The following is a 26,510-nucleotide window of genomic DNA, read 5'->3' on the forward strand; positions in this document are numbered from 1 at the left end:
AGTTGGACACAAAATGCTGGTGTAACTCAGTGGGACAGGCAGCATCTCTGGGGAAAAGGAATAGGTGATGTTTCGGGTCAAGTTCAGTCTGAAGAAGGGTCTCGACACAAAACGTCACCCGTTTTCACAGAATTAAACCACTTTCACTTTACATGGTTACTACAGTTCAGATGCCAAAAAAAGAAAGCTTTTAAACAACGGAGAAATAAAGGAGACCTATAGTGTTGCATAGAATTAAACATTGCAGATCTATTGGTAAAGCCCATACAATAGTAACAAATACTACTTTGGAAGAAAGGAATAGGTCCAGAGAGATTGTATTATTTCTGAAGTCCCAATCGATCTCTCTTCATCCCACGTGCAGTAATATATCTAGCACAGGCAAGTAAATAAACTTAACCCCAACAGAATATACCATGGACATTGGAGTAGCTGTGCCTCAAGTCCTATGGTCTGCATAACAGGTTTTCAATATCTATATTATTGAAATTAAAGCAGGTATCAATCATTTTAGAATATAGAAAAATAAAGCACAGGGGCAGGTTTGTTGGATGTCTGTGCCATCCATGATGCCAATTTAAACTAATCCCAACTGCCTGCACATAATATATATTCCTCCATTCCTGCCTGTTCATGTGTGTATCTAAATGCTTCTTAAACTATTGTAAACAGACCGTGCTACTGGTTTTGTAGGAAAAAAAACTGCAGATGCTGCTTTAAATCGAAGGTAGACACAAAATGCTGGAGTAACTCAGCGGGTCAGGCAGCATCTCGGGAGAGAAGGAATGGGTGACGTTTCGGGTCTGAAGAAGGGTCTCGACCCGAAACGTCACCCATTCCTTCTCTCCTGAGATGCTGCCTGACCCACTGAGTTACTCCAGCATTTTGTTGTGTACTGGTTTTGTTGTTTTTATTGCAGTCTCACTAGGATGAGACTTCACAACATCCCTGGAGATCGATACTGATAAAAACAGTGCAGAGGGAGGAAGGGAAAACGAAGGAGCAGATGGGCAGAATAGATTTATGTTTACATAAAGAAGTCTCTTTGCTGACATAGATGCTAATTGCAAGCCTGCACCACATCATTCTTTATTTTGTTATTTTGCAGGAACAGAATGAAACCACATTGCTCAACAGCCCAGTGTTCAGGGAGAGACAATTGGTTTCTCAGGTATTCACCAAGCTTGATAGGCATCTGAATCCTAAATGTGATGGTGGAATATGGATCACGGCAAAGCCAGGTTCAACAGTCTAATGAGAGTCCCTGTGGCACTACAATCTTTTAGTGTTCTGCCCTCCTTTAGAATGTCAGGATTTCTTCTCCAGTCACAGTTTCTCAAGTGTTGTTGGTGATTTTTCCCATAACCAGATTTCCTTGACTGAAGTTACTCCTGCTGGGACAGTGCAGCCAGAAGCTGGCTCATTCAGAAGTAGAGTACATTGTGAGCATACGGCATGGACATTTACTTCCATGGAAAGAGGGAAATGTTCCAAAAGCCAGGTGGCAGTCACAAGGAGAGATGTGGGCAGCCGAAATACCAGCTGAATATAATGAGTAAGCACTAGTGTTCATGAAATAAATTTTATTGTGTTATATTTATATTTTAATTTACTTTCTCTAAAATACCTTTTATGTTCAGATATATTTTTTTCATTTTTTATGCTGAATAAATCATTTTTTAATCTTCACACTCCAAATGAAAGGGGTAAAACTGCAGGATAATGACCAAGTCGTATCCCCGAAGATAGCAGAATGGCAATTGATGAGGAGAAGCACAATGATGGTGGGGAGATGCAAAAGATTAAGTATACTCACAGGAAAAGCAAACTCTGATTCCAGCTCTGACCTTTGTATTGTATTTCTGATAAAAATGGAAGCTGCCAATTAAAAAGGGCTGTACAGTAACAACCCAATGTACATATGCAAAACCAGTCTTATGGTTTATTACTTGACCATAGAATATCACAAGGAGAGGGAGAGCCCATCCCATGGCATCTCATACCCCATTTGCAGTACCACCATCATAGGAACAATATGGTTAAGGGGAATCAAACCTTGAGGCACCACTGAGGCTTCATTCTCAATGCAGTTCTATTATTTGAAATCAAATGGTTCAAATATCCATGCTGCAGTATCAGAAACATTGAGATGACCTTTATTCACAACCTTGAGGAACATGAAGTAATCTGTTATATGGCCTGAAATGTGAACTTGTTTTAATTATATTGTTTACCTGTTGTACGACAGAGAATCCCTGCATGTTAAACAAGTTGGATCTAGTTTATGTAAGTGGACTAATAAGCTTAGAAACAAGTGGCCTGCTGATAAATCCTCTTAAGGGTGACCTGGGAGCATACAAGACCATAGCAGTTAACATATTAAGAGACAATGAACTATCGTAAGCAGGGGGCAGAGTGAGACACAGCCACATAGATGAATTCCAAATATTTGAAGACAGTGATGGATTAAAAAAAATATTAAGCAGATGACAGGGATAATTTACTACTAGAGCACAAGAGAGGCAAGAAGGCCTGTGCGGAATGTGGTAACTGGAGACGATGGGTCTGATCCTTGTACATCACCATAGTGACCAATGCCTCAAATGAACAAAGGAATGCTTTAAGGGCCTGTCCCAGTTACCCGATTTTTTAGGCAACTGCCGGTGACTGTCAAAGTCGTAGCAGATCGCCAATATTTTCTTTTACCCTACGACAATGACCACGACAATGCCGAGTCAGGTCGATACAAGTTACTTTTTTTGTGAAACTAGCTCCTGGCTAAGAGATTACGTCTTCGGAAACATCGTGAAAATACCACGCTTACCTGATCGCCTCCAATCTACCTGTCAAATGTCCTGACGGTAAATAAATTGGTCAAACAAAACTATCTTCTGGTATCTTCAAATGCCTTTTCTTCATTTAATATTACGTGCTTCTAAATGCATCTGCGACAACCTAGCAAACCTGGAGACAGCATGCGACAGCGCCCGCAATAAGCTACGATACCTGGCGACAAGCCAGCTGTCGCCGAGAAATTTCTATATGGAATTTTTTTCCGCAACGTGCCGAGATCCACTACGATTCATTGAAGACTCCTCACGATCATACCCGCAACACCCCGGCGAACGTTCAGCGACAGCCTAGTCGTCGGCAGTCGCCTTAAAATCGCCTAAGTGGGACAGGCCCTTTATACATGAGAATATCTAATTCTGTGGTCTGTAAGCATGAGATGATCATGCAGAGGTGGTGGTGGTGAGAGCAACTGATCATATCTTCACAAATTGGTTCAATCAAGTGACAGCTGAAAGCTTGTCTATTGGTTAAGATGTTGGTTTATCTCTAAATATGCTTAAAAATGCTATGCTTTGTACACTTGGGTAGTTTGTGGACCACGCCTGTAAGATAAGCAGGCCTCTCTTCTTCCATGAGGTGAAAGGTTGATTGAATAAATTTGTTTCTATTTGTTCTGTGAACACACAATATGAGTGATTCTCTTACTCCACAACAAATGGAAAACTCAGCTCTGTTGCCCTTGCCTGCCTTGAAGCACGTTCAGTTTGCAGCTATCCCTCTGGTGCTACATGCAAATAGGAAACCCAATGCAAGTGCAGGTGATTGTTTACAAAAAAAAGATACAAAGTCTTGGAGTAACTCAGTGGGTCAGGTAACAAATAGGAAATCTGTAAATGAAATCCAAAATCACAATGAAATTTAGGAGCATGGGATCCAAATTTAAATCATCTAATAAAGCTCTAGATTCTACCATTGAATCTGCCCATTCGATGAAATGCAAATCTGAACCCAAGAGAATTACGAGCACTATTAGATTAAACTTACTGACTGGCACTTCACTTGTGAATTGACCCTTGCAATACATCTGTTAAACCAGTTGATTGCATGCCATGCTTTCAAGTATCCCACGACAGAAATGTGAATGGATGTTTAAGCTTAAGGGCTATTTGCAATGCAGGGACTGTGAGATACCACGAGCAGTGCAATGCTCATAGACTGATTTGAATTTAGTGTGATATTCCAGGGAGCCATCAAAGAGAGAATCAGTAGATTAAGATAACATTGAGACAAGTGTTCTCTTGTTATGTTTGCGTTTACCTGAAACAGTGGGTTAATTTATAGAGGCCGCATACTGAGAAAGATAAATCTTGTGTTCAGGTGACACAAGGAACTGCAGATACTGGTTTATACCAAAGATAGACACAAAGTGCTGGAATAACTCAGGCAGCATCTCTGGAGGACATGGGTAGGCGACATTTCAGGTTAGGACCCTTCTTCAGACCCAACTGACTCTTATGTTCAGGTAATGGAGACTTCTGCAATTTAAAGAAATCTTTCATGAGCATGTGCTTGGTGGAGAATGAGAGTATGCCTTGGATTCTTTGAAGTGTGTTTGAACCTTCACGTCAGTGATTAAAAATGTCTGTTGTAGTGGTATCAATGAAAGGGCTGAAAACTGCGATGTATGCCATGAGAAGGTATCATCAGTTAAATGGTCTGTAAATGTTTAGACGACTCTTAACAATGCATATACTCTGAAAGATAATGTTACCTGCAATTTGGATTTGCTTTCTTTTGCTCTTCTTATTGGAAGCCCTTGAGCAATAATTCTGCTTGTATGTGTCCTTAACTAATATAAACAACATTATTATTGAATAGGACACCTTGTAGATTGACCACTACTACAAATAGAGAAAGCAACATCTGATTTTGAGGCCAACGATTATTTTCATCACGTGTGGGAAGGAACTACAGATGCTGGTTTAAACCAAAGATAGACACAAAATGCAGGAGTAACTCAGCGGGACTGGCAGCATCTCTGGAGAGAAGGAATGCGTGATGTTTCTGGTCGAGACTCTTCTTCAGACTGACAAGGGTCTCGACCAGAAACATCACCCATTCCTTCTCTCCAGAGATGCTGCTTGTCCCGCTGAGTTATTCCAGCGTTTTGTGTCTATTATCTTCATCAAGCTCTTTGTAGTGTTGATGCTCCCCAATAAGCTATAATGGCTGAAGAACACCTAGCAATGAGAAGCCAGAGGATAACGAGGGGTTAGCCCATTACCCTTTTACCCTCCTCTATATGCATTCATCAGAGCACTGTATCCCCTGAGAAAGGATGGAGCCATGTGAGCTCCCAGGATGCTTTGCATTCACGGCTAGGAACATTGAGTGAATGGAAGCTCTTGTATTTCATGAAGCACTCCAGGTTCTGCAAGGCAACTTGAGGTGCCTTAAGGACTGCCTGAACAGCCAGGAATGCAGTGATGCTACAAACCCACTTGCCTGTTATGGCTCATCATGTTCTGTGTGAATGGAGGGAGGCAGTAATTTCATTTTTAGTACAGAACATCAATAACCTCAGCAGTGCTACAGGGAGTAGCAAACTATAAGATACTGGGTGGATTTGCTGCAGCCACATGGAATAGTCCAGAGGCTTGGAAAATAAGAGTTACTGTGATTTCAACAATGACTGTCATAGCACTCCAGGTATTGATGAGAGCCTGGAGCGCAGGAAGCAGAATATTGCAGATCTCTCACAAATCATGGTATAGCTGACAGAGTTGCTTAAAGAGGTTGGTTTAGAGTGCAAGTCCCTTGTGACACTGGGGGTGAGTGGGGAGTAGCAAAGATCTGCAGTAATGAACCCTTCTATATTTTCTCCCTCTGGGCATGTCCAATGCAAGTGGTCCAGTCCCAAGACTTTGAGCCACCTTATTCTTAGCTTAAATTCTGAAATGGCGGTAAAGGTCAATAGATATGCCAATTGTGACTATGAATTATAATATTTAAGAATTAACAATCAGTAGTGTTTAATTGAGTGGAGAAGTTGCAAATGAGACAAGTTACGTGTCTTTAAATCAGCCACAGCACTTACAGCATTGTGAACATTTGTTTAGTTTATGACTGACAGATAAGCGAGTTTCAAATAAAATGAGACTCAATTTCACTTGTCAATGTTGAACAATGACATGCCATGAGGAATGAGGTAATAATGTGTACATCTGATTGTGTAAACTGAACACCTTTGCAAGGATGAATAATTCCCGGTCAACTTTCTGAAGTGACACAAGAAAAAAACTGGAAATGATGGATTGTTGGCTACCCAATGTTCAAAAACAAATGTGATGATATTGTATTTCTAGACCGACAGTTTGTGAGTACATTACACTTCACCACAGACTGTAATCATGTTTCAAAATGCTCATGATCTCATTGCACTTTTTTACACTGGGATACAGTAGCAGCTGGACATGCAGGCAAAAGACTATTAAAAGTATGTTCATCCCTGGAGATATTTCATTATTATATCTGCCCAGATAGCCTCAGGCATCAGTACAAAATCCCCTGGGATACAATAAAAATTGATAGCATTCTCCAACTGTTGAAATTGTCCATTTGCAGGCAATGGATTATACATGTTTTTGAGGTAGTGCCTAAATAGACAATAGGTGCAGGAGTAGGCCATTCGGCCCTTTGAGCCAGCACCGTCATTCAATGTGATCATGGCTGATCATTCTCAATCAGTACCCTGTTCCTGCCTTCTCCCCATACCCCCTGACTCCGCTATCCTTAAGAGCTCTATCTAGCTCTCTCTTGAATGCATTCAGAGAATTGGCCTCCACTGCCTTCTGAGGCAGAGAATTCCACAGATTCACAACTCTCTGACTGAAAAAGTTTTTCCTCATCTCCGTTCCAAATGACCTACCCCTTATTCTTAAACTGTGGCCCCTTGTTCTGGACTCCCTCAACAGTGGGAACATGTTTCCTGCCTCTAACGTGTCCAACCCCTTAATAATCTTATACGTTTCGATAAAATCTCCTCTCATCCTTCTAAATTCCAGTGTATACAAGCCTAGTTGCTCCAGTCTTTCAACATATGACAGTCCTGCCATTCCGGGAATTAACTTAGTAAACCTACGCTGCACGCTCTCAATAGCAAGAATATCCTTCCTCAAATTTGGAGACCAAAACTGCACACAGTACTCCAGGTGGGGTCTCACTAGGGCCCTGTACAACTGCAGAAGGACCTCTTTGCTCCTATACTCAAGTGCTCAAGTTGTAAGAGAATCAGAGGATCAGAGGGAATAAGGTGTTTAATTGGTCGACTCCTCAGAGATTATTGCTATCCATTCAAAGAAAGATTTTTATGTTTGATTATTATTATAATCACAGGTGTCAGAGGTTATGTGGAGAAGGCAGGAGAATGGGGTTAGGAGGGAGAGATAGATCAGCCATGATTGAATGGCGGAGTAGACTTGATGGGCTGAATGGCCTAATTCTGCTCCTATCACATGATCATGTAGTAAGTGTTTTGTTGAAGAATGGTCCTGAATTTATCAGTATTTTGAAAGGTTGGTGAATGGTTTTTATTCAACTAATTGTAAAAAAATGGACATCATAACACTATGGTGACACAAATTAATTAAAATAGCAGAGGTTAAATGTAAGCAAATATGTCAGCATGAGGGCTGATTACTCTATTTCCTAGGGTTACACTAAATACTGTATCTCTTTGAGTAACTAAAACATTTTGAACATTTTGGTCAGTGTGCTTAAAGTTCATATTCCATTGCCTCTTCACAGTATGCTAAGATATAAATCTTTGTCAGTTATTGTATGTGAAAGTCACAAAACTATCTTTACAGCACAGCCCCGTCAATGCTGGCTTTCTTGGAGTTAAATGCATTCTTGCTGCAGACCCTTTGCAGCCTTTGGGGACTCATCTAAATGTCTTCCCACGTAGTTTTAGTGAATGGGATCAACCTGGCTATTTCCAATGCATAGAATCATTCCATGATTTTTTACACTGAAGATGCTATTAGTGAAAGCTGTTATTATCTTAAAGCTTGAAATATCCAGAGCAAAGCAGTCTGACCATTCAACATCATTAGCTTGCTGCCATCACTACATGTGCCACTGTTGGTCTACAGCACTGAATAGTAAATTGACAACCTATATATCATTGTGTAATTGATTTCTGGAACATATGGTACAGCGTGTATGTTTCCTACAGGTAACAAGTAATTTTTGTATAATTCAGATATGAAAATATCAATTTTTTCAAGTAGGTCCTGGGAAAGATGGAATTGCAAAATAATTCAGTGAAACTTAATGCCTCAACCTGATAATAGATAACCATCAACTTCATTTTTAGCACTTTCATATCTGTTCTTAATGATTTGCTCTAGTCATGTTTTAGACTCTCATTAAAAACGGTGCTCAATACATCTGGTGCACATTTTGTGTCATCATTGTGTCATCCAGTGTTCAGACTAGATGCGAGACATAAAGAACAAATATGTTTAGCCTCGTGTGCATATTATTTTCCGTAGTGCATGTTAATCAATATGTTTAGCATGCAACAAAAGCTTTTCACTGTACCTCGGTACACATGATAATAAACTAAACTGAAACTGAACTGATTTTACACCTGGTAAAAGGCACATTCCTGGGCAGTGATATTAATTTCCAGTATGAGCCATTCCTAAAAGTTCCTTCCGCTGCTGAAGATAATTGCAAAGATATTTCCTAATTTTATATTTTAGAAGTGCAGTGCACTTCTAGTTGATGATGGTAGAAACGCAAATGCTGATAAATACAACATTCTGGAGATTATGTCAATAACATGTAATATCCTTAACAATAAGTTAGCAAAATCTGCCCTAGATTGTTGACAATGAATTTAAACATATTAATAATTATTTAGAACAAAATATTCACCAGCTAAAGCTTTTTTGCTGATACATTTCTGGGAGAGGAAAAAGTGGAAGATGGGGTAAGTTCAGGAGATGCTGAGTACACGGACTTCCAGAAGACCTTCTGATGGCACCTTGCTGGAAGTATTTAAATAAAATTACATGATTTTCAAATCAGGATCACAGTATTATAACTAGTTTAAGGTATCCCAATCTCGTTATACCCCTGGGTACAATGACAATAAAGATATATTGTATTGTATGGAAGTAAAGTATCATCTGAGCAAGTGTCATCAGTACTCTTACCCATCAGATTTACAAGTTGTTTCTGTTTATTATATCCAACAATTGTGACAATTTGAGTTTCTGTGGCATAATTAATGGAGCAAAAATGCATTTGAATGAAGTCTCTGTCTTGACAAAATTTCAGCTATAACATCAAAGATATGGTCCAGAACCAAACCTGGCTCTGCGGGAATAACCACATTAGGAAATGCAACAATCTAAGTAGGTAGGAAATTAAGGAATTTAAATATGATTTCCCAAATCTATGATCCTTTCAGAGCTAGCAGAAAGAACTGAAGTTTCAGATTAAATTGAAGAATGTTTAACCAAATTTATTTTTAACAAACAACATTTTAAAATCTCTGTAGATCTGTCAAATTGTAAAAATAACTCCTAATAGTTACTTAATTTGATTTTCACAAGTGACAATCTCAATAAAGAATTATATAAAAGTACATTTGAAGGAAAAGTAAACAATATGTATAAGCATAATTTATTTAAAGCCATAAGTAGTCATTAGCAATTTCAGATTTCAGAATAATCAACATCTGACAACAATGGACTATGAATAGGATGGCATTTTAATAACTGATTCATTCCACTGAATAGGACGGCATTTTAATAACTGATTCATTTTAAGAATATTAAGACAAAGGTTAATAGGTACAGCAGGATTTTACATAATAACATTCTATTGAACAAGAGCTTATTTCCCAGTTTATTCAAAGAATATTCCTAAATCCACTCTTCATCTTGTAATTCTTTTACAATTACTACTGCAACAACAAAATCAGTTATTTTGTTAGGAACAATCATTTAACATGTCATAGGTACTGAGGACAGGCAAGTGGAATGAAGGATTTATCTGTGGTGTACAAATATGCTATTTCAGATGATTGTTTCAGGGTGAGTGGGCGGATCAAGAGTTTTCCCGAGGAAGGATGGGCTGGCTCTGGAGAGGGTCCAGAGGAGGTTTACAAGATTGATCCCAGGAATAAGTAGGTTAACCTTTGATGAGCATTTGGAGGCACTGGGCCTGTACTCACTGGAGTTTAGAAGAATGGGGGGGAGGGACCTAATTGAAACATACAGAATAGTGAACGGCTTGGATATAGTGGATGTGGAGAGGATCTTTCCACCAGTGGGAGAGTCTAGGACTAGAGGTCATAGCCTCAGAATTAAAGGACGTTCTTTTAGGAAGGAGATGAGGAGACATTCCTTTAATCAGAGGGTGGTGAATCTGTGGAATTCTTTGCCACAGGAGGCTGTAGAGGCCAAGTCAGTGGATATTTTTAAGGCGGAGATAGATCTTTGATTAGAACTGGTGTCAGAGGTTATGGGGAGAAGGCAGGAGAATGGGGTTAGGAGGGAGAGATAGATCAGCCATGATTGAATGGTGTAGACTTGATTGGCCGAATGGCCTAATTCTACTCCTATCACTTATGACTAATATCCAAATCATAACAATTGGTAAAATAACTCAACTCTTTCAGTTACTGACTTGTACACGATTTGACACTCAACAGATAATATTGTGATTTTAGAAAAACATAATAGAAAAAAACTTGTATCTTAAGTTAACAAAGAGGCAAAAATGAAACCTGACATAACACGACAAACTGAAAATTGTACTGAAATGTTACTGTAACAGTATCACTGAAATTGCAGCATTACACAATTATTTAAACTTAAAACTAAATGACGTAAAATATTTAGATAAAAATTAGGAATAAAGTATATAACATTATTTTGATACCCTAGGAATGTCATTTTCCAACATGTTTCATCGTCTGTGATAATACATAACAGGATTACACAGAGCATTTCACTTTATTTTACAGCATCTAGAGGGTTCTTTTGATGCATTGAGCTTTTAAAGTACTTCAGGAATAAAAGAACAGAAAAGGACCAAAGGATTGTTAAAATTCTTCAAATATGTGCATATGAACTTTTTAAACAAAATTAATATTTCTATGCTATATAATCTATAACACTGCTACTCTCAAGTCTCACTGACAGAGATGACAGATTCTTCTTCCTCGTTCAACACTGATGTCCTTGGTTTTAGTCGACTAAATAACCACGTCAGAATAACAAGGACAATTCGGACAATGATTCGTAAAAGAACAAACGCGAATGGAACAATAATTTGCATCAAATGGAAAATTTCTGTGCTAAACCTGCTTAAAATATATGTTAAGCAGAATGTAATAAATGCCACAGAAGGATAAAGTGAAAGTTTGGCAAACATAAAAGCATGTTCTTTGCCACCATAATGGACATGGTAATGTAAATTTTCCTTTTCATTGTGGAGAGCAGCAACCCATATTGCAAACTGAAAGAGACTTGCAAGAAAAATTATAACACAACTAATTTGAATTGCCTCAATTTCATTATGTGACTTGGCTGCAAATTCGTGAGTGAGCTGAAAGGCCAATGGAAGTCCACCAATGAAAGCAAGGGAGACAGTATTCAGGAGGCCCATTAGTCTTGTTGACTTAGTGATGTAGAGAAAAAGTGAATGATGAACAAACCAGAGGAGGCCAACTGTCACGAAAGAACCAAAATAAGCCAGAAATTCCGGACCATACTCAATTAGTGCTTCAAAGAGTTTGCCATGGAACTTAACTGCAACTTCTTTAGGTTCAGGAACATTGTCCTCACTGAAACATCAAAACAACAGAAATGAGTGAGATGCGAAGCCTGACATGTGTTATACAAAGCAGCCATGCACAGAGGATGGAGAATAAATCACAGTATAAAAACATAATTTATAAGAGTTATATTTCTATATAATTTAAATAAAATAGTGTTTTCTTAACAAATAGACCATTTGCCTGAACGGTAGAGAAGGCTCAAGAGACAGCATGACGTATAATATCATAACTAATGTAATACTAGCCTTCTCTTCACATTCAATGGCATTACCAGTGCTGCAACCTCCACCCCAACATAGGTCCTCCCTGGCTCATGAACGCCTCATTTAGGCACAGCCCGTACCTTTGAGTGAACATTTGGGAGACTGGTGGTATGAATTTCCCAGTTGTTGCAAGGATGCAGTGTGGGAATTTGGTTCATTGCCGCATTTCAGACTTGCTAACTGTTTGGGTTCAAACAGTTTTTCAGAATGGAACCTTGCCATAGCCTGGGGATGGCCTCTATCTTGACAATAAATAAAAACACCTAACTGACCACCCATAGAAATGCTGTAGAGATTTAACCCATCTGCTTCCCCACCATGAACTTTCCACCGCTGATTACATATTGTTGTTGCAGTACTCAAGGAGCTTGATGATGTATTTTAGTTGACCTGCACTTCCATTTAATACTTTAAATAAGCACTCTTGTGGCTGTGGTCTATACTATATACACAATGGCCTCTAGCAAACTGCCATGTCTTCTTTGGAAATACTTTTCAAACCTGGAAACTCAGACAACCAGGTAGGCAAGGGCAGCAGGGGAACCACTTGTATCTTTAAAAAACCATAAAAGATTATCACAACTTGGATACGCTTTTCCTCCCGTGTAAAACTCTTGTACTGTCCAACCATCAGCAAAATTGATTTACTTTCTTCTCACAAGCTGCAACAGTTTAGGAAGTTGCTTTCAACGACAAAAGATAATTCAACAATAATTACTGAACAATCATTGGCTTCTACAAATTATTCAATATTATATAAACTTTTAAACCATTAATAATAGATTCCCATCAATGATAATATGTTAAATAGCACAGTTCAGTGGAACTCAGTCTGGGCCACACTGATTTAATTAAAACAACAATTTGAAAAACAATAAAGCCACAACTCTGGAAAATAAAACTTCCAGTACATGGCCAACTTCATTAATTTAACTATGTTTTGATTCTGCGATCCTGTATTTTTATTATAAAGACAGTTAAAAATCATCAACTATTAGGTTAAGCCTCGATCTGAAAATGACCTCTCAAATTGACAGAATAGATCAGAATTTTGCATGAGGAAACCATTGTGTTGGATTATATTTTCCTAGATTTTCAGAAAGCCTTTGATAAGGTGCCACACAGGAGACTGCAAAGGAAGATGAGAGCTCATGGCGTCAAAGGGCAGATACTAGCATGGATATCAGGTTGGCTGGATGACAGAAGGCAAAGAGTGGCAATTAAGGGTGCTTTTTCTGGTTGGCTGCCAGTGACTAGTGGAGTTCCGCAGGGCTCGGTGTTGGGGCCGCTGTTCTTCATGTTGTATATTAATGATTTGGATGAGGGGATTGAAGGCTCTGTGGCCAAGTTTACAGATGATAGGAAAATAGGTGGAGGGGCAGGTAGTGTAGAGAAAGCAGGGACTCTGCAGAAGAACAGACAGTTTGGGAAAGTGGGCAGTGAAGTGGTAGATGGAATGTAGTGCAGCAAAATGTGGAGTCATGCATTTTGGTAGCAGGAATAAAGGCATAGATTATTTTCTAAATGGGGAGAGAATTCAGAAATCGGAGGTGCAAAGGGACTAGGAGGTGCTGGTGCAGGATTCCCAAACAATTTATCTGGGTCCAAAGGAGGTTTACAAAAATGATCCCAGGAATGAGTAGGTTAACACATGATGAGTGTTTGACAGCACTGTGCCTGTACTTGCTGGAGTTTAGAAGAATGAAGGGGGACCTCATTGAAATGTACAGAATAGTGAAAGGCGTGGATAGAGAGGATGTGGAGAGGATGTTTCCACTGGTGGGAGAGTCTAGGACTAGAGGCCATAACCTCAGAAAATAAAGAATGTTCTTTTAGGCAGGAGATGAGGAGGAATTTCTTTGTTCAGAGGGTGGTGAAACTGTGGAATTCTTTGCTACAGATGGCTGTGGAGGCTGTCTGTAGATATACTTAAGGCAGTGGTAGATAGATTCTTGATTAGTATGGGTGTCAGAGGTTATGCGGAGAAAGCAGGAGAATGGGGTTAGGAGAGATAGATCAGCCATGATTAAATGGCAGCGTAGACTTGATGGGCTGAAATGGCCTAATTCTGCTCCTATCTCTAATGACCTTATGATATTTAATTATGGACAATGGTTCTCTATAGAATTATGGACAATGGTTCTTTGTGACAGCTCTCACATTCACAGCTCGACATGCATTTGATTTTCACACACATTGCAACGTGTAAGTTGGACATGATCAGTGAATCTGACATCCTGCCATGACAATAAACCTAACTTTACACCAAGGATGATTGACCATGATTAAAAAGATAAATGCAGGTGAGATATTTGCTTATTTTTGTCCACTAGTGTTTTTATGTTTTAATTAGGAGATGGCGATGGCGGCGCCTAACGGCAGCGGCTGACTAGCAGTCTGTCCGTTTTTTTTTTTCCTTTTTTTGTTGTGTGTCGGTGTTGGGATGGTTTTTATATATATTTTTTTGGTTGTGTATGTGTGGGAAGGGGTGGTGGTGTGGGTGGGTGGGTGTGGGGGGGGGGGGGGGACTTTTCTCTTCCTCACGGCGCGGGGTGCGGCTCGGCTGCGGGGCCTAACATCCCCCGGTGCGGCTCGGCCGCTGGACTTTACATCCCGGTGCGGCTTGGCCGCTGGACTTAACAGTGCCCGGTGCAGCTCGGCTGCGGGGCTTAACATCGCCCGGTGCAGCTCGGCTGCGGGGCTTAACATCGCCCGGTGCAGCTCGGCTGCGGGGCTTAACACCGCCCGGTGCAGCTCGGCTGCGGGGCTTAACACCGCCCGGTGCAGCTCGGCTGCGGGGCTTAACACCGCCCGGTGCAACTCGGCTGCGGGGCTTTACATCGCTGGTGCGGCTCGGCTGCGGGACTTAGCATCGCCCGGTGCGGCTCGGCTGCGGGACTTTTCACCGCTGGTGCGGCTCGACCACGGGACTTTACATCGCCCGGTGCGGCTCGACCACGGGACTTAGCTGCGCAAGGCTTGGTCGCGGGCCTTTCATCGCCCGGTTCGGCCGCGAGACGTTTCAGCGCCCGATGCGGGGACTGTGCGGGTCGGTCGGGGACGAGCTGTCTGTCCGTGGGCGTGGGGAAGAGAGTGGAAGTTTTGTTGCCTCCATCACAGTGAGGGGGTGTTTGGAGTCACTGTGATGGACGTTTGTGTTGGGGTTATGTGTCTTGTGTTCTTTTTTTTTCTTCTTTTTTTTTTTCTTTCTATGACTGCTATGTAGTTTCGTTCGGTACTTCGGTACCGAACGACAAATAAAGCTCTGTTATACTGTTATACTGTTATATTAACTTCTAATGTTTTGAGCTTTTTAAACAATTTTTGTTTCTACGCTTTTTAAACAAAATATTTGATTTTTTTAACTGTTTTTTAAGTGACTGACAGTCAGAGAACATTTAAAAGCAGTTTTAAAAGCCTTTGACAGCTGTGAAGTGCTGAAAGGCCATCATGACATTCCAAGGCAGGGTTTCAGTATCCGCCATTTGTCGCATAGTTGCCATCACGGCCCACTCTGCTTCACAAGAATGTCACAGCATCTAGATTTCAAGGTCAAATTATATCGTATAGCCACAAATGGTAAGTGCAGCTCCGTGTAAAGCAAGCAGGATCGTTGGTCAGGTGGAGGGCGGGGGAAGCAAGCCAAATTCAGCACAATCCAGCCTCCAAATATAAAACACTACTCTTTTAATTATAATTAAATCAGTTATAGCAATGTGAGAAATCCATTGTTCAATGATAAATATGGATAATTAATCCATTAATGACTTATACTGATATATCACTACATTAACTAGAAACTAGTTAAGAAAGCAAAATATTGGAAGTGGTTGAAAAGTCTAATGATGAAAACAATGTAGATATGTCTCTTACCATATGTCTAAAATAAGAAGAGTGGCAACAATAGCGAACACTCCATCACTAAAAGCTTCTATACGCTCTTTACTCAGTGGCTCATTTGGATGAAATGTGTAAAAAGATACTCTTTGTATTTCTTTTTGACCTTGGAAGGAAAAGAAGATGTGTAAAATAAACATTTGAATCTTTTTTTACTTTCACCACAATGCAATTTATTTTCCAATTTAGGCATATTTACCACATTTGTCAACACATAATAAATGTCAAAAAATGACTTGGCACGATCTGTAATATTTCCAATACTCACCCTTAATCTTGTTTCCACACCACTGTGTACGCTGAGTAATATATGGGAGAAAGATGACAAGTGCAAGCACTGCGTATGCCTGTGAAAAATAATCAAACCAAAATCAGATCACAAATCTAAACCAACATCTGGAGTTCCTTGTTTCTACATTTTGCCTGCTCTGCTGCAAAATCTCCTCATGGTATGCCTATTTTGAAGAAGTTTTCTTCCTTTCTCCAACAGGAGTTCTGCAACATCCTCTCTCAACACTCCCCCTGTGTGATTCCCATTGCTCTCGTGGTTTTTTCATGCCTCCAGCTCATCACCCACCACCCACTTTCAGTCTGACGAAGGGTCCCGACTGAAACATCATCCACCCTTTTTCTCCAGATTTGTTGCCTGACCCGCTGAGCTACTCCAGCACTTTGTGTCTATCTTTAATGCAGCAAAAATCTGTTAGTGGTAATCTAATTTACATGATAAAACAAATCAAATGCATAGAGTCATATTGCACAGAAAAAGCACTTGGCTCATTATGTCTGGATGATATATATATATATAAAATATCAACACACTGAATGGCATTTGCCAATCAGCTGTCCACTAAAATATAGCCTTGCCTGGAGGGATCCCATGACACAAACCATCTGGAAAGCCAGTTCTGACCTAATTGGCAAAGAACTTGCAGAGTGCAAGCTTTTCTGCAGTAAATACCAAAGCACCTCACAATGTAATGCTTTGTGCCCGAGTTTGCCAAATACCATTCCTGCCAAAAAGATTGAGAATATGTCTTTCACCTGCAACCAACCAGCAACATTTAAACACTATTAAAATTAAACACATTAAAATTGAATCTGATTTTACCAAAGGATCCATGCCAGTTTCCAACAGAGGAACTTGCAGACACCACTCAAGGTCAGGATCAAATTCCTATGTCATATCAATCCATCAGCAGACATTGAGTTTTTCCAGACTCTTCTGAACGTTTAGATTTGGTAGATATATTTCCCATCATGTTGTAAAAGCAGATTTATGTTTCATCACTGGAGTCAATGATGAGTCAGGCATTAGCTACAGATCAGTCAGCAGCCAATGGCTGTTGAGCGGACTTCAGTACGACTTCAGGATTCATTGGTGTGGAGAGTCAAATTACAAGGGTAGGTTCCAGCAATTCCATGCAGAATGCTGGCTTTTTAAATGGAAGATTTGGGCCATTATACTCTGTCACTTTAACTCTGTACCTAGGAGCCAAAGAACATGCATGACCATGTACTATAATTTGAATACAATATTGAATTTAAATCATCACATTAGTGCAAAATCTGTACTTTCAAGTATTAGTGTTTGTAAAAAAAAACTATGAAGATTATCTAATCGTTAGATATAAAGATCTATGCAGTAAAGGTTGTCTGCCACAAACTATAGTCATTTCTGCATTGCACTGCAATGAAATGCTTTTATGGAACTTATCTCCACAGGACCATGTGAAGGTTACTCTAATCAATGGCAGCAATTGATCTGTATTCCACTATGAGCCCACATAAGTAAAGTCAGTTTCTCTCAGTACAGCTGCAGTATAACCTGCTGAGTACTTGCAGAATTTTCTACTTTTACAGAAGCGTACTCAGCATTTATCAGTTATAAGACTAATTAAGAATACCAGCTATTATGGGCTCACCACATTGAGAAACAGATAATCGAACCACCAAACCTTCACCAAGAGAGCTGTGAATCTGTGGAATTCTCTGCCACAAAAGGCAGTGGAGGCCAATTCACTGGATGTTTTCAAGAGAGAGTTAGATTTAGCTCTTGGGGTAAAGAAATCAAGGGATATGAAGAAAAAGCAGGAATGGGGTACTGAATGGCCCACTCCTGCACCTGTTTTTCTATGTTTCTAAACTGATTCTTGTCCCAACAAAACTATCAGTTTTATTGCATTAATTAAAAAAAAACCCAGCCAAATACTGTCAAGGAATTTTCTTCACTTTTATTGGTTCCCCTACCATTTGCTCCAAGCCCAGTGTAGGAGCCATTTACGCTAGAAACTGCCATTACACCCAATCTGCAGCTATTCATTCAGATGATGTCAGCTCACTCTTGGCAGTCCTTCAACTCCAAGTTTGCACCATTTCCTTACAACCCTCGGTGCTGTTTCTTTCAAAATGGGGGAGTACTAATTCATCAGCCGAGGGAGTTGGTAATCAGTAGAAAGGTTTCTTCATTGGTTTGACTGGTGCCACAAGAGATATCACGGAGCCACCCTCTTCCAGCTGCACACTGATGAACTACAACTTCTGGTGGAGACATTATGGAAAACCTGAAAAGAATGAGTCTGCATTTAATAGGTATGCCTGATAGTTCCTTCAATCTCCTGCAATTTAAGCACAGCTCATTCAATTAAGGCACAAGGCAGCAGATGCTTGCAAGGAGTTTTGCAGGATCTTGGGGGATTTGTGTGCCTTTGTTATTTCTAAATCTGATGTGATATTAAAGTTGGGTGGGGTGTCAGTTTTATTCCCATTATATTTTGATACAGAAGTGTTTACAATTTTGTGGGTTGCCAGGCCATATCAAGGATTAGTTCAAAATCAACCACATTTTTGTAGGAGTGTCAAATGCAGCCCAGACTTGATATGAATGGCAAATGCCCTTCCATGAAAGACATTAGTAAACCAGTTAAGTTTTAAAGATTTTGATGTTGGTTTCATGGTTGCCTTCACTGAATTTGTCTCTTTATTCCAGATTATTTAATTAACTGAATTAAATTTCCCAAATATATTGATGACATTAAAACTTCAGATAATCCGCCTCAACAATTGGCAGTCCTCCTGTAAAAGACCAATTAGGTAATAATGGCTCATCCATTAATATTACCAAAGGTAATTAGTCAGGAAATTAAACTCTCTGGGAGTATAAACCTTTAGGACATCATGTTATTTTGTGATATGCCATAATATAACAAATTACAAATACCAAATTTCTATACGTTCATGGACATGAGTTTGCTTACACGTAAACATGCACATATTGTTCTGGATGGACCAGTTACATAAAGGTCTCCAAAGCAGAATTTACCACTGGACAATAGATGATAGACATGATTGATTCTATGAGGACCAGACAAGTATTTCGTAAAGGTGACCTTCAAAATTTGGTGCTTATTAGAAATTTGACCTTCTGATGCACAAATATGGGCATTCAGGGGAAACTATGTGCGACATTCCATAATCAATTTTTGAGGCTTTCACTGCAATAAAACGTAAATCTTTGTCTTATAAAGATGAAAATATATATTTGGTTCCTGAGATTATTAGAAATGCCTAATGAAGATAACTGTTCAATGAAACTTGAACATGATATTCTGCTAAATAGAGAATGATACAAAAAGCTCATCACACATCTTGTTTTCAGTATTTTGGCATGATAACATAGAACAGTATAGCACAGGCACAGGCCCTTCAGGCCACAATGTCCATGCTAAACATGATGCCAAGTTAAACTAATCTCCTCTGCCTGCTCATGATCCATATCCCTCCATTCCTGAATATTCATGTGCCCATCAAAATGCCTGTTAAATGATACTATCGTATTGCTGCTATTAAAGACCCTGACAGTGTGTTCCATGCAATCACCATTCTCTGTAAAAAAACGTGCCCCAAATATCTATATCTATCCATACATATACATACATACTACTAAAACTCAGATCTTGTGTGTATATATATATATATATATATATATATATATGTATATATATATATATATATATATATATATATATCTCTGCTATTTTGAGATCTGGTTGTGGACCTGCAGCCAAAACGGGAAACCATAGTGCCACAGTTTTAGCGGCACCTTAATCACCACTCTCCTGGCGACTGTTTCTAACAAGTTTTATTTAAATGGGTCGCTTTTTTTAAAGTTAGAGAGATTTTAAAGTTTAAAACTTTCATTTATCAGATCATATCATATATATACAGCCGGAAACAGGCCTTTTCGGCCCACCAAGTCCGTGCCGCCCAGCGATCCCCGTACATTAACACTATCCTACACCCACTAGGGACAATTTTTTTTTAACATTTACCCAGCCAATTAACCTACATACCTGTACATCTTTGGAGTGTGGGAGGAAACCGAAGATCTCGGAGAAAACCCACGCAGGTCACGGGGAGAACGTACAAACTCCTTACAGTGCAGCACCCGTAGTCAGGATCGAACCTGAGTCTCCGGCGCTGCATTCGCTGTAAAGCAGCAACTCTACCGCTGCGCTACCGTGCCGCCCTAAACACATTTTTCAAAGTGCTGTGCGTATGACGTCACCACGACCTCTTTCTTCACTCGCACAAACAAGATGGACGCCGTTAGCGGAGCCGCCCGCCCGCAATCAGGGGCTCCCCTCTCCCCTCCCTTCTCTCCTCTGTCCCCACTCTCCCACACCCCGGGGACACTCCGAGCAGGAGGGAGATGGTCGGACTGATGGTCCACTCATCCTTCCCTTCCGTCCCTTCAACCCACGGCGTCCTCGAGTCCCCGCTATCACCCGGGCCCAGCGCGCCGCCCATTACCGCACACAAGCCGCAGCGGGCAGCTTCTTCTCCTCCTTCAGCGTCCGCTTCCACCGATGGCGTCGTAGACGAGGGCCGCTTCCACCGACAACCCGTCGCGACTTCAGAAAGATGGCGGCCGCTCTCCTCCGCCTCACGCTCCGCCATCTTGTGCGCGCCACCGGCCTCGAGTCGTCCCAGCCCCCAGCTTCGTTATCCGCCTCAAGTAGTCCCAGCCCCCGCCGCCCTATCCGTCTCCCACCTCTGCCGGGTCTCAGCTGCCGCACTATCCGTCTCCAATAGTCCGGGCTCGGCCAGGCCACAGTAACGGCCGCACTCCGGAGCTACCTCCTCCTCCCTGCACGCTCGGTAAGTGGCTTTCGCCGCCAACGTGTCCGCGGAGGGGAGTGTGCGTGAGGGCCGAGTGGGTGGAGGGGAGGGTGGGGGTAGAAGGGGAGAGGAGAGAGTGGGGAAGGAGGGGGTCGGGGAGGAGAGAGTGGGAGTGAAGGGGAAAGGAGGGGGTGGTGGAGAAAGGGGGGGGGTGGGGGAGAGTGGAGCTGGGGAGGAGGGCAGGCCGGGGTGGGGAGGAGGGAAGAGGGGATGGGGGAGAGTGGCGGTGGGGAGGAGAAGGGGTGGGGGGAAAGGGGACAGTGGGAGTGGGAGGCGGGTGGTGGTGGGGGGAAGAGAGAGTGGGGTGGGGGGAAGGGGGACAGTGGCCATGGGGAAGAGGGGAGAGTGAGGGGGAGAGGGTGGGGAGAAAGGGGGTGGGGGAAAGGGGGGTGGGGGAAAAGGGGGGTGGGGGAAAGGGGGTGGGGAAAGGGGGGTTGGGGGAAAGGGGGGGTGGGGAGAGTGATAGTGGGGGAGGATGGGGGAGGAGAGAATAGTGGGGGAAATTGGGCTGGGGAGGGGAGATTGGGGTGGGAGGGAGAGTGGGGTGCGGGGAGGGAGAGTGGGGGAGGGGGGAATAGTGGAGGGGGGAATGGGGGTGGAGGCAGGGCTGGGGGGTGTGGGGGCAGGGGAGGGGCAAGTGGGGGTGCGTAGGGGGGATGGAGTGGGTCAGTGGGGGGAGGAGGGGGGGAACAAGGGGGATTGAGTGAGGGGTTGAGGGTGCTACACCAATACAGGAGAGGCTGTGGGTCCAGGGCACCTCAGTCACACCCTCTCCCCTTCCCTGTCCCCCCTCTACGAGGAACAGGCCCAACGAGCCCACTTGGTCTAGTCTCCTTTAAATTTTAGAAACAAAGAACTGCAGAAACTAGTTTTATCAAAGATATATACTGTATAAAGTGCTGGAGTAACTCAGCGGGTCAGGGAGCAACTCTGGAGAAAAAAGGATAGGTGAGGTTTTGGATCGGGACCCTTTCTCAGACTGCTTTAAATTTTGCCCCTCACAATTTAAAGCTATGCTCTCTAGTCTTTGTCATTTCCATCCTGTTTGTTTGTTTGTTCTTGAACTACAGCTAAAACGGTACATGATAGTGCGACAATTTTAGGCCCACCTTACTCACTGTCGTCCCTTTGGCGCTAATGGAAGAAGTTTCATTGAAATCGGTGTTATATTTTTAAAGTTACTCACATTTTAAAGTTTAAATCTATCTCCTAGGGAGGGAGGGGAGGAGGGGTGTGGGAGGGGGGATAAGGGGGGTTGAGAGGAAGGGGGGCGGGGAGGGGGGAGAATAAGGGGGATTGAGGGGGATGGAGTGTGGGGGAGGGGGTAGAGGGAGAGGGGGGGAAGGGGGAGAGGGAGGGGAGGGAGAGGGGGGGGAGTAGAAGGTGCTACACCAAATGCAAGAGAGGTTTGGGCCCAACGGGTCCACTTGGTCTAGTACCTAATAAATTCTAATCCAGGCAGTATTCTGGTAAACTCTTCTTCACCTCTCCAAACCCTGCAGGTTCTTCCTGCATATCTGCACACAAATACAACCTAACTAAAGTCCTATAAAGCTGCAACATGACTTTCTGACTCTTATTTTTAATGCCCTGACCAATAAAGGCAAACAGGCCATACGTCATGCATACAGTATGTACAAATCTTACCTATAACATTAAACATCTTAGTTTGATTTTTTGTTTTCCATTGGTAAGATTATTGTAACAGCTTTCTGCTCACATGGACAATAACAATCAGCAGACAGAATTAAAATAGATAAAAAGGCAATTAGCTTCTTGATATAAATCAGTGCATCAGCATCAACTGAACTAGCAGCTTTTAGGATATCGTGTTCATCCGAGACAGGTCATAATATAACCAAATAAATTATTGCATGTTCATGGATCTTTAATCTGAAATTTGACTACATGTAATTTTTTCCAAACATGCTGCTAGATGAACCAGTTATATAATGATCCACAAAACAGAACTTACCACTGGACAGTAGATGAAAGACATGATTGCTGCTATGAGGAACAGACCAGGAGCTTGTAAGGTCACCTTTAAGATTTGGTACTTATAAGAAGTTCGATCATCTGATGCACAAATATGGGCATTCAATAAGTAAGGTTGGTAGAATCCGTAAATTACAATTATGGCCTGTTATGGAATTAAAGGAAGAAGTAAGCTCCATTACAATACTCTAACAATTACCACTTGAATGTACTAGTTACATGACAAATAAATGCATTGTTATTTTTCCCAGTGTATCCTTGTTACATTTATACACGTCCATAAAGAGTAGCAGCATTAATGAGCAAGCCTAGATAGCAGGCCACCAACCCTTGAGGAAATAGTTAAATCTGACATCTTCTTCACCATGCTTACACTTCCATATTAACATTTAAGAATACTCATGGCTGTGAGTTTTTAAATTCAAGGACACTGAGGAAAATTCCAGCATAAACATTGGTGCTGCAAATCAGGGAGTTTGTCAAAAACGGTATATAAGTACATAACATGGTGCAATTATCTATTAGGCAATTAAGGAACCCAAGCAATTTTTTAAAAAAGCATTTATCCTTTTCAATATCCATAAAATGTGATGTATCTTTTAGCAGAAAACCACACACATGGCCAAAAGGGAGTAACTGGATGGTACACTGCATCAACACATTGGTTTGCATCAGAATTTTCACCTCCCTGATAGCTACAAAGGCTCTGTGTGTAATCGGGCTTGACATCAATCCCTTTTGAAACTAGCTGAACCTGAATTTAGCAACCTCGCCTGTAGATGCCACAACTTAAATAAAATGCAGAAATTCAGAATTTTAACCATTTAATCATTAATCTTCAACCATTTTCTTCCAATACTTCTCACAATAGTGGTTCAACACTAAATAAGATGGTCAACTTTGAATTCCCTTTTAATGAGAAGGCTAATTCAACTTCTGTTTTGGAGAATGAGACTGCATAACAAAAATATTATGCACATTGATTCATAGACTCCCACAGCATGGAAACTGGCATTTCAGCCCACAGTATCTGAACCAGCCATCAAGTACAGTATTTTCTCGTTAAAAATCCCATTTTCTATTACTGAGCCTCAAGCCTTTTATACTACAACATTTAAAAAGCTAATCCAAATACTTAAAAAAATATTATGACAGTACCTGCCTCCACCATCCATATCTGTATGGTGTTCCAGATTTCAACCACTCATTGGATTAAAATATTCCTCTCAATTCTCCTTTAATTCTCCTATTGCTAATATTATCCATGCCCTTTGGTTAGAGAGACCACTGCTCAGGGAAAAGATTCTCACTATCTACTCTATCCATGCCTCTAAATTTGTGTACACCTCTTTCAGGCTGCCCCCTCTTCCTGGTCTGCTCCAAGGAAAATAAGCCCAGCCTAGCAAGTCTCTCCCCGTAGCTGTAACATTGTATCTTAGGCAATGTCTTGGTGAACCTCATTTGCACACCCCAAATCCAATCACAATCTTCCTATAATATGGAGCACAAAACTCCATACCGTATGTCTGCAAAGTGGTGGTCCATACCAAAAGGGTTAACCTGGAAATTGTAACAGGATCAATGTCAGTATTTGGTTTATGGATATTCCAGTGGTTGCTGATAAACAGCCAGGGAACATAAACTCACAATATTAATCTCTTTCTGCCAGGTTATTGACTTACATTAAAATGTATTTATTTCATACCTGAATTAATCCAATAATAATGGCACAAACACAAAATGACAGAATTCCAAGTTTGTCATCTGGAAACGAGGCCATCAGGGAAAACTAAGAACACAACATTTAGAGTATTATAAATACTATACATAACATTTTAAAATAGTTGTTGAACCCCAATAATGATTTGGAGACATACTAAATTGCACATTTAAATATCTGTTAAAGTCTCGTAAATGCTTAGTCAAATTCAACATTTAAGGGCCATCATATTGCAGAGCTTAGAATATTTTACAAACTTTTTTAAAGCACAAGATTATCCATTTAAAAGTTAAGGATGGCAACAGAATAAGCATTTTTATAAAAGCATTATGTTAAAATCTCCCAATCTGATATTTAGAAGCTTGTCCCACTTAGAGTTATAGGCAATATAATATTTACTTACAGTATAAGGCAGGAAGGTTATGAGCATCATGCATGCCTAAAAAACATGAATATTACAACTATTTAGCCAAAATACTGCGACTGCAATTACATATTACATTTTATCTTCAAGGCAGAGTAGTTTAATGTACACAGAGGAGAAAATAGCAGTGTACTGGTCTGCCAGGATTCAATTTGACCTCTGGATGTCTTGAAATACAAAAAAGCATTAAATAAATTGCTATTCACCCTACAGACTTCACATCACAGTACAATTTCAACTCAGAGCAAAGTTCCACCTTAACAGTAACTTGGGGATTGCTTGAAACAGTATAAAATCTGTTGAACAGAAGTGATGCTGTTGCTAGTCTAACTTCAAAATTTTACCACGAGGAAAGCATGGTCTCACTTATCTCCAAAATCAATTGAATTGGCCAGTGTCAGTCTGCTGGCTTCTCATTACATTGCACAACATTTTGGTTGTTAGCATTTGATCCACTGTCTTCTAAAAGCAAGCAGCCAATATGGAAGTTAGTAAGATGTCACAAAGAACGTTAAATACTACTTAAAGGTTTATTACATCTTACTGTTCACTCGTGAACTTACTGATGGAGACTTGAAAGTGACTTTTTGAAAGACATCTGGAGACTTACTGGACACAACTAAAAATTCACAAAAACTCTGACATTATTTCTGAAATTTTCCCCAAGGATTTCACATAACAATAGTTGGTGTTGTATTATTCTACCTTGTTGGATACTTTTAAGAAGCCACAGGAGAAAGGGAGTGCTGGATAATGGACATCTTGCTAGGGTTCTCCCTTGGCCAGCAAAAAAATGGGAGGAGGATGAGAGATTGGCAGAGCCGCACGAATTGGTGAGGAAAGAGGGATAGGAAGCAGAGAAGATTTACCGTGCCCTCCATAATGTTTGGGACAAAGACCCGTCATTTATTTATTTGCTTCTGTATTCCACAATTTGAGATTTGCAATAGAAAAAAATACATGTGGTTAAAGTGCATATTATCAGATTTTATTAAAGGCCATTTTTATAATTTTGGTTTCACCATGTAGAAATTACAGCTGTATTTATACATTGTCACTCCCATTTCAGGGCACCATCATGTTTGGGACACATGGCTTCACATGTGTTTGTAATTGCTCAGGTATGTTTAATTGCCTCTTTAATGCAGGTATAAGAGTGCTCTCAGCACCTAGTCTTTCCTCCAGTCTTTCCATCACCTTTGGAAACTTTTATTGCTGTTTATCAACATAAGGATCAAAGTTATGCCAATGAAAGTCAAAGAAGCCATTATGAGACTGAGAAACAAGAATAAAACTGTTAGAGACATCAGCCAAACCTCAGGCTTACCAAAATCAACTGTTTGGAACATCATTAAGAAGAAAGAGAGCACTGGTGTG

At 40.9% G+C, this 26,510-nt stretch overlaps 1 protein-coding gene across 1 annotated transcript in view; it reads right to left on the minus strand.

Annotated features, from left to right (window-relative positions):
- Positions 1-9,470: 9,470 nt before the first annotated feature.
- tmem175 (transmembrane protein 175) overlaps positions 9,471-26,510 on the minus strand; it is a 38,919-nt gene continuing 21,879 nt past the window's right edge. The window contains exons 5-10 of the mRNA XM_078402075.1: positions 25,113-25,148; positions 24,695-24,778; positions 22,970-23,134; positions 16,082-16,160; positions 15,790-15,919; positions 9,471-11,659 (exon numbers count right to left, since the gene is read on the minus strand). Of these exons, the coding sequence (XP_078258201.1) occupies positions 10,999-11,659; positions 15,790-15,919; positions 16,082-16,160; positions 22,970-23,134; positions 24,695-24,778; positions 25,113-25,148 (1,155 nt within the window). The 3' untranslated portion in view covers positions 9,471-10,998. The remainder of the gene's footprint in view (positions 11,660-15,789; positions 15,920-16,081; positions 16,161-22,969; positions 23,135-24,694; positions 24,779-25,112; positions 25,149-26,510) is intronic.

The sequence above is a fragment of the Rhinoraja longicauda genome, chromosome 1 (assembly GCF_053455715.1).
Source record: "Rhinoraja longicauda isolate Sanriku21f chromosome 1, sRhiLon1.1, whole genome shotgun sequence".
Taxonomy (NCBI): Eukaryota; Metazoa; Chordata; class Chondrichthyes; order Rajiformes; family Arhynchobatidae; genus Rhinoraja; species Rhinoraja longicauda.